At 38.3% G+C, this 13,037-nt stretch overlaps 1 protein-coding gene across 1 annotated transcript in view; it reads right to left on the reverse strand.

Moving 5' to 3' along the window:
• Positions 1–13,037, reverse strand: part of ANO4 (anoctamin 4) — a 118,929-nt gene that overhangs the window by 14,057 nt on the left and 91,835 nt on the right. The window contains exons 16-21 of the mRNA XM_030959882.1: positions 12,835–12,975; positions 10,641–10,805; positions 7,022–7,058; positions 4,472–4,583; positions 3,348–3,405; positions 112–209 (exon numbers count right to left, since the gene is read on the reverse strand). Coding sequence (XP_030815742.1) covers positions 112–209; positions 3,348–3,405; positions 4,472–4,583; positions 7,022–7,058; positions 10,641–10,805; positions 12,835–12,975 — 611 coding nt within the window. The remainder of the gene's footprint in view (positions 1–111; positions 210–3,347; positions 3,406–4,471; positions 4,584–7,021; positions 7,059–10,640; positions 10,806–12,834; positions 12,976–13,037) is intronic.

Raw genomic sequence — 13,037 nt, forward strand, 5'->3', positions numbered from 1 at the left:
TTGGGGGGATTTTCTGTTGTAATGACTACTGCATCTTGCTTTTATTAACTGGTGATAAGGAAAACATAATATTCTGTGACCTACAGAAGCATAGGTATTATATTTACTTACGGATATCCCAATTCCATGAAATTATTCCATGTCTGCTTTAACACCATTATAATGCCCATTTGCATACAGAGATCAATAAGGCATCCACTAGGGTGGCACTACAGGGAAAAATAAAGAAACAAAATGTGAAACAGGAATTGTGTTGAGCTTTAAAGCATTCATTATATGCTAGAAATGGTACTGGATCATTTATTAAAAGGGAATTAAATGCATTCTCCTTATTTTTTAAAGAAGAGTAAACTCATGGGAACAGATGACATTGTATCATACTGTCAGCATTTCAAGCTTATCACCTAATTCCCTGCCGAGGTCAGAGTCAGCTGAAATCAATGCAGTTTTCACAGCAGTGCTCCTAACGTGCTGCGCAACTGTGGGCAGGGCAGAGGCAAAGGCCACCAAGTTTCTCCATTGATTTCAATTGTTTTTGGGAAGGGCGACTGTGCATCAAGTCAAAGAATGAAAATTCCTCCTAGCTGCACATAAACCAAAGAGTTTATGCCTAGAGGGTAGACCTAGAACTATTAATTGAGTACTATTTACATCTATGACTGAATAGACCGTGCAAAGCTGTTCTCTTCTCAAAGAACTAAAAATCTCTCACCGCTGAGCAACAATTCTTAGTATTTGTTACTGAGTGCTTGCTTGCTTTAGCAGTGGCTCCAGACCCTGAAGCTGTGGTGCTGTTTTGGGGAGAGATCTTCAGATAGTACAAATACAGCTGATTTTTTATCTGGTATTGCAAAAAACCAGAAAGGCATCAAAAGTTTTCTACCCTCAAACAGCATTTTGTGCAATTGACTTTGCAGATCCAAACAGTGTAGTTCAAACTGTGTTTTACAATCTTGGGTATTACAGATAAGTCAAACAAATCACTGTCACAGAACTGGGATTATTTCTCTCTAACTTTTAGGGAGAAAAATTAGTTATGACCTGGAATAAAATGAGACATTAATTTCTTATACATGCTTAATTATCCATCTCTAAGAACATGGATCACTGCTGAGGTTTCTGCTGACCTAATTTAGCATCTCTTTAGATTAACAGAGTGACAGGGTTGTTTTTTTGGTGGTTTTCGGGGGTGTTCTGTTTTTTTTTTAAATTTTTTTACTTCTCTGTTGTGATGGCTGTCACAAGGGTTCTTGGGATGAAGGAAAAGACGTAGATCTGACTCTATGATCAGAAGGCTTTATTATTTATTAGAAGGATTTATTATTTTATGATATATACATCTATTTAAACTATACTAAAAAGAAAAGGAAAGGAGAGTTTCCAGAACTTGCTACCTAACCTAAGAATAGAAAAGTAAAGAATGATAACAAACTCTGCTCTCTTGGACACAGTCCGAGAAAGCTCTCAGTTCTGGATTGGCCATTATTTCTAAACATTCAAGATGAGCCAATCCAGACTGACCTGTTGCATTCTACAGCAGCAGATAATTTATTGTTTATGTCTGGTTCTGAACTTCTCAGCTTCAGCAGGAAAAATCCTGAGAGAGGATTTTTCATAAAAGAAATGTCTGTGACACTCTGTCATTATTACTAAATCATCATCTTTCTGTTTTTAGTAATTGGTCACATGAATGAATATACCCTGAAACAGGTGAGTGCAGTGTTAATGAAGTAGCAGCACTGTTACAACCATAACATCAATAATATATAAACTGTGGTCTGAGCATGTCCATGGACACTGGATTGGTGTTACTAAATGTCTTAGACTTGGCAAAATTCGACAGGTGAAGAGAGGGGGATTGGAGGGGTACCAGAACATGGTATTCTAAAGCAGGTTATTTCTAATAAGACCTAGTAGAGATACAGTCAATAACTTTTTCATTATTAGACTCTTTTTTTTTTTTATTATTAGACTCTTTTTTTCTCTGAGAAAAGCTTAACAGGGACTACAGAGAGTAGCTTCCACCAGCAACAGTCCCAACCTGTAACACCTCATTGTTGCACTTTCGTCACAAACCCGGTTCTCTTTTCCTTCCATCTCTTCTCCTGCAGAAAGATGAGTTTCTTTCCATGTTCTCTGATCCCTCTGTGAAATGAATCAGCCCACTGAATCAGCAGAAGACTGATTCAGCCATAAAAAGGAAGTTTACTGCTGATACAGGGAATTGAATAGGCTCCTCACAGGGTTGGACAGGTGAGAGCCAATGCAGAGGAAGAGGAAGGAGCAAGCCTCAGGGTGAGGAAGGAAGACCAGAACTGTTTTCCTTTGACAGCAGCAAGTCAGCTCAGCCCCAGACAGATTTTGAAGGGATGCTAAACAAAATTCTGTCAGCCCATTTATCAAGGATTCTTCCCTTGAATTAGCAGAATACTCCATAAAATTAAGATGGTTTTATTAAAATTCAAATCCTTTAGTTTTGCTATTATTTGAATGGCCTTTATTAACCAAAATATTTATGTATCCAGATGTGTTTGAAAATTCAAGCTGGCAGGGATTTTCCACTTACCATTTGTCATTTATCTGCAAAGCTGTTTCAATTATTCATCTGTGAAGCAGGAAAGAAACCACGGGATTTCAGCGGGCACATAGCAGCACTGGAAAGTAAATTACTGGTCCAGAAACTGCTTCTCTTCACCTCCTATAACTGTCAAATGGGCTTTGAATTCTGAATGTATTTATTTAAAAAAAAATAAATAAAATAGAATTGGTCCTTGAGTAACTTGCAAAGCCAAACTCTCATTGCTTTTCATATTAATTTGATTTTACAGACATGAGACATTATGCCAGTAACTTGTTTGGGAAGTTTGTTTAGTTGTTTTGGTCAAATTTCAAATACATTTTATGTGTCTGGATTTTTAATTCATTACTTTATTATTTTAGCTCTCTGGGTTGCAAGGCTAGAAAAGCTGAGACGAAAGGACTTTTTTTGAAGAAAAAAGTTGTCAGATTTGTATTTGACTTTGATTCATTCCAAGGATAAAATATTTCCAATTTGAGGAATCTTTGAACCATCTGACACCACTGTTTGAATGTGATGCCAACACCAGAACTGCTAGCATTGAAAAGGAAATACACACACACACACATATATATATATATATCAATATATATCAATATGTAGATGCTTTTGTAGCAGATGGTAGTGTCAATAGTGGGGAGTTAGACAGCACCTGAAGACCCAAGAACACACTCAAAACTGCCTGGGCAGATTTCTGTGCCTGCCTCTGCTTGCATCCATGGCATCTGTGGGCAGCAGATCAATCAGCATGCGGCTATCAAGCACTCACCTCTTCCAGCCTCCACCGGTTTATCAGCCTTAGGTAGGCACCAGGGTGTCCTGTAAATCTGTAACACAGGAATATATATTAACTATGTTGTGTCAGCAGTCTGTTCACAGTAGTACAAGAAAGCTCACACTCTAATTTTAATCTGGTGTTAATGTGACTGGTGTAACTACAAAAGATGTTATGCTGTAAAAAGTTTTATGGGTATTCCTGGAATAATCCTCATGGAGGACTACAGATGTTTTTGCTTCAGTTTTATTTCAATACCAATACTCTGCTGTTGGATATTCAACATATGCAGAGCAGAGGGAAAATCTGACTAAAACTCCTCACGTCAGTTCGGAAAATGGCATTCAGCTGCCAGTCCATTTCCTTTCACTGTAGAATGCTCTGTGATGTCTGCCTTCCTGTGAAACCAGTGAAAATTTTAGTTTTCAGTAAAAAACATAATTTTCTAACTATTCTCCTGTGTTTTCCCCCAAAGTTTTTCCCATATGTAAATAATCCATACTAATGGATTCTTCTACTCAAACCTTCTCTACTAAAAAGGTCTTTTTTTTAGGAGACTACCAGAAAGAGATAAACAAATAATATATATTTAGATAGACACATACACACAAAAAAATACACGTATATAAAATATAAAATATAATATATATAATAGATATATATGTGGGAAACCCCCCCAAGTGATAGCTCATAACTCACTCTTAACAGTTCAGATCATGTAATCAGAGCAGGTCCCTTCCAACTGAACTATCCTATCCTATCCTATCCTATCCTATCCTATCCTATCCTATCCTATCCTATCCTATCCTATCCTTTATTTATGTGTACAAATAACACATATAAAAACAGACTGAAATGACCTGCATGTACAGTATTGGGAGATGCATCTGTTTCCAATGGTGAAATTGTTAGGTTAATATTGAAACCATGTGGTGATAGGAAATGAAAACTGCATCTGTTTCTGGGCCTTTCAAAGGAGTATAAAACTGCAATGTGTTCTGCTGGAATTTGCATTTTATTACGTGTGATAATATGGTCCATTTTGTTTCATTACAAACAATTTTATTTCTTCTCTCAACTTCATTTTGCACATATGAGTGTGCAGACATCAATCCTACCTTCCAAGGAAGAATGCTATATAAAAGGTAGAGCTGTTCAGATTGACAAACTGAAAAAGAAACATTTTCAGAGTGAAGCTGTTCTCCCACTCCGATTCCGTACGAGGCTGCTCTGTGAAGAAAATGATCAGAGTTTCAGAGGCTTATTCAGATTATCAATTTCCCATGGCACAAAGGCTGCACACACCTGTAAGAGCTGGCAATATATTTGTAAATTAGCCTGCTGTTTTCAAAATATAACCTGGCAGAGGAAATTGTACCCAGAAGCAGGATTCAGCAAGTGAGCTTGTAGAGACTAAGAAATCCATTCTGGTGTCTGTGTATATATGTTTGCTCCCCTGAGACTGTAAGAAAGTGGTCAAGGTGATGTGTATATTAAACATCCTGCCTGTATTTAAGTGGTCTTTACAGGCTCAGGCTCTTCTCTTGTTTCCTTTTCTGCATCCTACCATAATGACATTGCCACTCCACCAAAGCTATTAAAATGCCTTTTTGTTAGAGATGCCACACTGAACTGAAGAAAATCCTCCTGGTAATTCTGTTTCATGGATTTGCCCACATATATCAGAGGAGTGCCACTGCATGGCTCCCCTTCCTTGTCCCAGGGAGCTTGTCACAAAAATCCAAGAAAAAATATTTTTCAGTGGATGGGCTGAGGCAAACAGGAAAGGGGAAGACATATTCTTGCCTTTGGGCACTGTTCCCTTATTCTCCATCTCAAGAAATATCAAGACAGAAGTTAACAAAACAATGTCCATGCCAACACACCAGTTCCATATTCTGGAACTACTTTCCAGCTGGCAGGAGCTTGTTGTTAGCTGACCATTACTGTGAACAGGAGTAATCAGAGAAGTGGAGTTTCTAATGGTGATTCTGAGTATCATAATGATAGTAATCATATACTGCTTCCAAAGCAGCCTCCAGTAAAGTACTACAAGTACAGAAAAAGCAATAAACTTGATTCTCTTAACTTAGAGCTGCCCTTTCGTTAGAAGCCAGTCTGCAGGAAGGACAAGCCTGACTATAACAAAGCTGCTGCAGCTGAAGCTTTGCTCACATGCCCATCAGAGACAGTGGTGATGCCCTGGAGGAGCACAGATGTGAGTTCTGAAAAAGGTCATGTAAAAGCTGAAAAAGGACATCCTCAATGTCCTCAATGTACTTTTGCTGCCAGTTCTACTTTGAGCTTATTACACTGATAAAGATAATTCAAATCAAATCAGTTCCTTATGCCTGCCACCAGAATAAAAATCACAAAACCATCTGAACAGGATTGAAAAAACTTGACCTGCTGAATTTTCATACAAGTGCTTTCCGCAAAAAGCAGACCTACCTTGATGACAACCTAACAAAGTAATCAAGCTTTAAGGTCTCTAGAATATATCTTACTGTCTGTCCCCAGGCTATCAGGATATAGCTTGTACAGTTCACAAACTTGAAAGTCATATTTCTCAACTGTAGCTAGCAGATATCTTCTCCATGGATACAGGATAGCAAAAATATTTTAAAACTACAGCATACAAATGAGGACTCTCAGTTTACTAAGAAACAAAAGAATAAAATTCTATTGTACACAGATATGTTTTGAACACATTACCAATGACTTCTTGGATGTAGAAAAGCCCTGTGAGTAGCTAAAATCAGTTATTTCCTTTGAGCATGAAAGCATCAAAATCTGTCCATCTGGTCCAAAATCATTTACTGAGCATCATCAATGTACACAAGTTTTCAGGAGCTCAAAATAACCTCCTCAAACCACTTGTACATGTGCAATAATATGGTTTGCTTAATAGGCCTTCAGCCAGGGTCTCATTTCAGGCTTTTTGACATTAAGGAGCACTTGCCAATTGCCCCCAACTACTGCAATCTTCCAAATATATCAGGATAATATATCAGGATCTCCACAGATCCTGTCTGAGCCATGGGTATATGAATGACAGCCTGTTGCCACCCCATTGACAGTGGATGCTCTCCTTAGAAAACAGGTTTCCTTGCTCTAGCATAAAGACTGCCTTTGCAAGTGAGCTGAAAGGATCACTGAAATTTAGAACATCATGTAGTTTAGGTGTAGGTAGAGCTGATGATTCACCTAGTCATTTTCCCTCCTTACTGCCCTTCTTAACGGCAAATGTTTGATAGCCAATCAGCACCTTAGTTTCAAGCTATGAATTTGTTTTCCAGAAGTGGCTTCCCTTTTCCATGTTTACAAACCCTGGAGATTGTGAGTGCTAGGTCTGTCTGAAAACTCATGCCTTTTCTTCCAAGGTAAAAATTTTACATGTACTTATAGTAAACAATTTGTTTACATTCTTAGATGGTCAGGGGTTAAAACAAGAACAAAGGTGGATGACTGTTATCACCACTGGTTGAATGGCACAGTAGTTTAGTTTATATACTTTCTTTTTACAAACTTAAGAAAAACATTAATTCCTATAGATTGCAAATTAATTAGGATTTTTCATATTTATGCAGACATTTTGCATTTTATCATGGTCTGTGGACCAATAAATAAGTACAATATTATTCAATTTTATATTTAACATTACTTACCTAAATTTGTCAGGAAAAGAGCAACTTTTTCATACAGCTGTAACAGAGGAGAAACAGCCTCTTAGTTACATGGCTGGCTCAAAAATGGAGAGAACATGTTAAATCTAGGAAGAGAACATGTTAAATCTGACATGCAGATGATTTCTGTGATGTTCTGATAATGACAATAAAACTACATAATATTACAACAATGATATAATCAAACAAGGAAAAGTAAAGTTTTTATATCTAATGCTCATGCATGATATATGGAGAAGAAATGCTGTCATTGTCCCTATTTTATATACAGAGTGAAAAAGGGTGAGAGAACTTTTCCAAAAAGAAAAGAAGAAACAACAGCATGACTGAGATTTTTGTTTTAGTTACTTATGGAACATTCACCTCACAAGGGAAAAATCACTCTAGAAGAGCAGGCTATGGTATGTTGGATATGTTGGTTATTTGGGGCTTTTTGATTTTGCTTGGCACTTTGGTGCTGAGAGGAAAAACACCGGGGGGGCAGGTTTACTTCAGAGAAAATCTTTAGTAATCCTCACCACCAGACACATTTCTTACTCTGACCCAGTGTCATTTTTCTAAATCCTAAGTGGTACTTTCTGCACTTTCAGGTACCATGCTCTCAAACTCTCCAGAAGACCCCAAACCTTGTTAAGATTACAAAACTAACTTGGAGGGTTTTCACAATCAGTATTTGTAAAGGAGTTTTGAACCTATTAACTACATCACCAAGACCATCAGTATTAGAGTAAATTAATACAATTATTTCCATTTGCTTTAACTGAGTCTGGAGCCTATTCCTACAACTTGCTAAATGTCCTTAACTCTCGCTGATGCCTGCAGGAATACAAAGCTTCTCATATTTCAGGCTCAAGTATTTACTTACTCCTACAGTGCGTAGCAAAGTTTCTTTTTATTTGTAGTTATCCTTACACTGAGTTATGTATTGTTTACAGATCAGACTGCCTGCTTAAGAGCTGAAGTCATCCTGAAATCTCTCATCCATGTTAACAACAACTTCTTGCTTAGAATAGTTTTCGGCTGCCTTTGGAGTCAATGGTTTTGTGTCAACTAATGAAGAAGGTAGTTTCTTCTGGGTTTAAAAGCATCTCTTAAGGGCAACTGTAAACATGCTAAATGTCTGGGTCATTTATATCCTGGTCCCAGCAGGAAGTGTGGTTTTTTTACAAATGTTCATTGCTCTACAGAAGGGTTTATTAAAATTTCAATTTGTTGCTCTTCCATTTAGAACAGTAAGACTGTGTCAGAGATTCTGTTAACAATGTTTGGATCTAATTATCTACTACTGTCGTTTATCACTACTACCCTCAAGAGGCCTTGTTTGGGATCATATTCTGTTCTCTGTTCATATTTTCCATGGGCAATATTACTGGAATTAACAGTTTTACATAGCCTAGGTAAAGCTAGTGATTGTTTCCAGGTCAGGCTGCAAGGTTATCTGGGAGACATCATGCTTGAGGGCCACTTTGTTTTGTTGTGTGCTCAGAACGTCTGGTCTGGAATTTACTTGTGGTCTAGACCTTTCCCCTGGTGCTTTGAGAGGCTGTCAACTTGTATCAGAATCACTGCTGGTTTTCAAGTCTTTTAGCAGTGAATTCTCTATTGCTATACACATCTTGGTCCGTTCTGGTTTTATTACTGTATGTTTCTTGCTCTTCTGGCACTTTTCTTGAATCACAGTTCATGCAGGATTCTACTACCTGAATTGCTTCTGGGGATTTTTCTTCTACCAAAAGAAATCCCACGATTGCCCTTCAGTAAACTACATTAATCCATCATGGGAAGCAAGGGATTATGCTCCTAAAACCTTTCTTTGAAAAACTCCTGCAGTTTCATATTTGTGGATCTTTTTCTTCCATAAGCTATATCCAGATCTCAGGTTGTAGTGTTTATTGAATGGTGATGAGTATGAGGCTAGAGAAATCCATCTTTGCAGTGCTCCACTTATTTGATAATTTTAAGAAATAAAGCAAAGTTTCTCAAAAGGCACCTTCAAGCAATCTTCCATTATTTAAAAGAAAAATCTCAGAGCACTTAAACTCTTCGGGAATGAAGAAATTTCATTTGTGCAGTATTTCTTTGTTGCTGCTTCACTGCATATACAATGACTCACACTGAGAGCTTGAAAATGGATGTTGCACTGGCATAGATATATATATATATATATATATAGATATATATATATATATATTTCTCAATTTTTTTCTTTTATGCTTATTGTGTGCTCTCTGTGAAGTAAAGAAAATCCCCCAAAGCTAGAGACAAAACCCAATAAAATAAGAATAACATAAAAGAAGAGAGCCCTCAGTACAATCTCAGACAGAAAATCAGCTTCCTCCTTTCTGTCCTTTCTCAGCCTATAGTCCCACCTAAGGGAAAACATAGGAAAAACAGCAGTTGTGGATAGACTGTTTTAGTCACTAATCCAGTCTTGCCTTCCTCCTTCTTCAAAGAAAGAAGCCAAGTCCTGCAGCAAACACTCTTGGAATTTCCTGCCATATAAAAAAGGACCCTTCAAAAAGAATTTTTAGATTATGGAAATGCTTGGATATCGCATAGGGAAGAAAGAAGTCTCTAAGCCAGCCTTGGAAATGAGCGGACCTGAAATAACATCTCATCTTTTCCCTAGGAAGTAAATCAGCATATCTCCTGGAGTGAAGCCTAACAAGCTGTTTGCAGAGGATGCTTGCTGTTGAGTAGGCAGAGATACACTCTGGCTCCAGTGCCTGTCTGGTTTGTAGGCTGAACCCTCCTTCCCCTAAAAGGCATTTTTATAACGTCAGTTGACAAAACCTGATAGCGGAAGGCCGTACACATCTTGCCAAGAGCAACAAAGAGCAGACACACTGCTATCAGAGCAATATACAGGAGTATCAGCATCTCAGTGGAAGGAGGGAACTCATTCCCCATCTAATTTATGCTCTACTCTCTTACTGGGACTGCTGCCACATAGAAATTCCATTTTTGTCTTTGTCCCAAGTCTGGTTCCAAACCAGCCCACAACAATAGCTGCCATCAGCCAGCCCCACTGCAGTGCACCCAGGCCATGTCTCTGGTGCACGCTGGCAGAGGCCATGGACAGTTCTGGAAGAAATCACATCTGCTCAAGCCTTCTGGAGCTTTCAGCTCAAGAGAGTTCTGCTTATGGACATTGGGTCTGCATATGCATATCCTCACTGGAAAACTACCATGACAGCTGAAATTAGAATTACTGAAAATAGTGTAAATAAGAATAAGCTTTGTCACTATATTTAAAAAAAAACCCATCAAAACACAATTAAAAAGAAGAGTATTCATGAAATGGACTGAAAACTGCATGCATGTAAAAGGGAAAGAAGTGGCAGAGGATAAAGCAGGGGTATGATCGTCTCCCTAAAATATTTTCAGAATATTCAAACATACTTTGCACAATATTTTGGGTTTGGAATTACACTTTATATAAATAGTGAATGATGTCCATAAACAATAATTCCATGTCTGTCTCAGCAAGACACTCCACTCCTGCTGAAAAAAGAAGTGAAAGCATTGGGTTGTCTGCTGACTGAGATATCTACTGCTCTGGTGGCTTAGGTAGAACTTTGGATATGTTAATTTTACTCACCACATTCAGTAGCATGATGATGCAAAAGTTGATGCACACTGCGGTCCCTGTAGTTGCAACCTGAGAGTTATTCCTGATTAAAGCCCACTTAAAGGCAGCAAAAGTGCTGACAGTCACAACACGGTAAATAACAATGCCAAAAACAGCAGCAATGACCACACAGATCTAAGGGAAGAAAAAACCAGAAAGAAGAATCTGAAATCTTCCAGTGCAACAGGAGTTACTTTCTCCCTGAAACTCTCAAAATTAAATGAAATGAAAGACTTTAAAAGTGCATTCCTTTTGATTCCAGAGGACGGTGTCAACATGATAATTTTTCTTCTTGTTATTTTTATTTCTCATGACAAAAAATATCACCAAAAATATTAAAATAATTTTTAGTTTTAAGCATTTTCTTGAAAATCTTCCTTGCCCTTAGCATTAATGTGGGAAACTGTATTGCCAGTTCTGGGAATTAGAAATTTTCCTTATCTGCACATGATGTGCAAAGGCTAGTCTCAAGCTGCTGGTGCAGCTCGATGGTATCATACTTGGGATGGATTTTGTGATCTGATGGACTTCACTCTTCACACAAATGTCTCCATTTGTAAGCACTGCCTCAAAACCAGCTCTGCCAAGCCAGCCTAGCTAGCTGTTTCTTCCTACAGTTCTGGAAAGTTTCTATCTGGAGAAGGTAACCAGTTCAATTGCCCTTGTGATTTCTTCTCTGATGAAACTTTAGCAAATGTGACAGTTAGAATGAGAAAGCCACAGCTGAGCCAGGCTGCTTTATGTATTAATGTTCCTCATGCAACAGTTGAGCTGTATTATTTACTACTCCGTGAGAGACTCTGCTGAGAAATTTTGAGAACTGCCCTAACTTGAATTTTGGTAAGTGTATATCTCCTGTTACAGGTGTAATAAAAAAAATATTCTTCTCAAAATGGTTTAAAAAAGTGTAGTTTTCTAACTTGCTGGAACCCCATGCTATGCCAAGAATAAAAATAACTTCACTGAAAATAACTTTTGTCCTGTTTTAAGGGCTGTTATGGGGACAATAATTTGTGGTGCCTGCAATCTAAAGCAAGGCTACTCTCTCTGGCACTTTGAATAAGATCTATCACTAGTCTAAGAAGATTAACGATTGAGTTTGCATAAGGTAAAATACTGCCCCCCTTCAAGGAAAAAACATGGGGAAAATACACAAAATATGGGAGTTGTAGTATCAATTCTGAGCAGAAACTGCAGTCCTGAGTATGTGTCCTCAAGAGCTGAGTCAGGGTGTCCATCCACCTGATGTACCAGAGCACAGTTCATCTCAATAATGCTCTTGCCTTTCTTGACCTAGATTGTTTTTGGACAATTTTGGAGTCATCAGTTTCCTACTGTGCTCTGCCCTGTTGCTGGGTTAGCTCACCTACCTGGCTCTTCACAGCTCCTGTCACACACATCTATCATTGTCTTGTCTCCTGGAAAAGCCCCAGTAAATTCCGTGGCAGCCTGTTGATTCCAGACCAGCACTGTGTTTTCAAGAGCAGCACTACCACGCCTGTTGTCATGTGAATAACAGCCCACATCTGCTTCACTGAAATTAGAGGATGGGGGTGTTTCTGCAGAAGTGCATGCAGCTCTCTATTAGAAGAAATTTTGCTGCTCCTTTTAGTTTTGCATAACTAAAGGGATAAATGCATCATTTTAATCAAGGAACATTGGTTTCTCCATTTCGACTGCATTAGGAATATGAACTCTCTTTCCTCATCTCCTCAACACACAGAGAAACTAGGTTGTATTAACATCATTAAGCACTCTAGGCATCCTGTTTTTGTTCTCTGGGAAGTTTACAAAAAAACCCCTGTTTCTCCTATGCTTTCCCCATCACTCTGCACTGTCTGCACAGGCAAGGCTACCAGTGAGCTAGTTCAACCAGCTGAAGTTGGTGCCTGAGTGTGATAGTGTCACTTTTCTGGCATGTGTCACTACCTACAGTGTCATAGGTGCAGCCTTGAAGGAAGGGATTAACTATCTGTGAGACTTAGTGAAGAGTGAACCAGCGTAGGACTTGACAGAAACTCAAGTGATTTGCTATGTAGATTTTCAACATGCATAGAGCTTATTCCACTTTCAAGCAGTCATATCCAATATTTACCTACTCTACTAGCAGAGATAATGATATTATGTTCTTTTTCAACTGGTAAATAAATGAAAATTCTCAAACCATAAAAAATATTCCAGATGCAGAAACGATGAGTCTGCTGCATTTATCTGCAAATGCTTGATAAGGCTCTGGCTTCCCGGATATGGGGTTCATTCGTTCTTTCTTGGAGTATTTGGCTTCAAACTGAGGACGTATTTCCTCCTAAAAGAGCAGACAGATAATGTTCACATACAGCACAGCTAGGAAAAACTCTGTAGGAAACT

This window comes from Camarhynchus parvulus, chromosome 1A (genome assembly GCF_901933205.1).
Source record: "Camarhynchus parvulus chromosome 1A, STF_HiC, whole genome shotgun sequence".
In the NCBI taxonomy this organism is placed as follows: domain Eukaryota; kingdom Metazoa; phylum Chordata; class Aves; order Passeriformes; family Thraupidae; genus Camarhynchus; species Camarhynchus parvulus.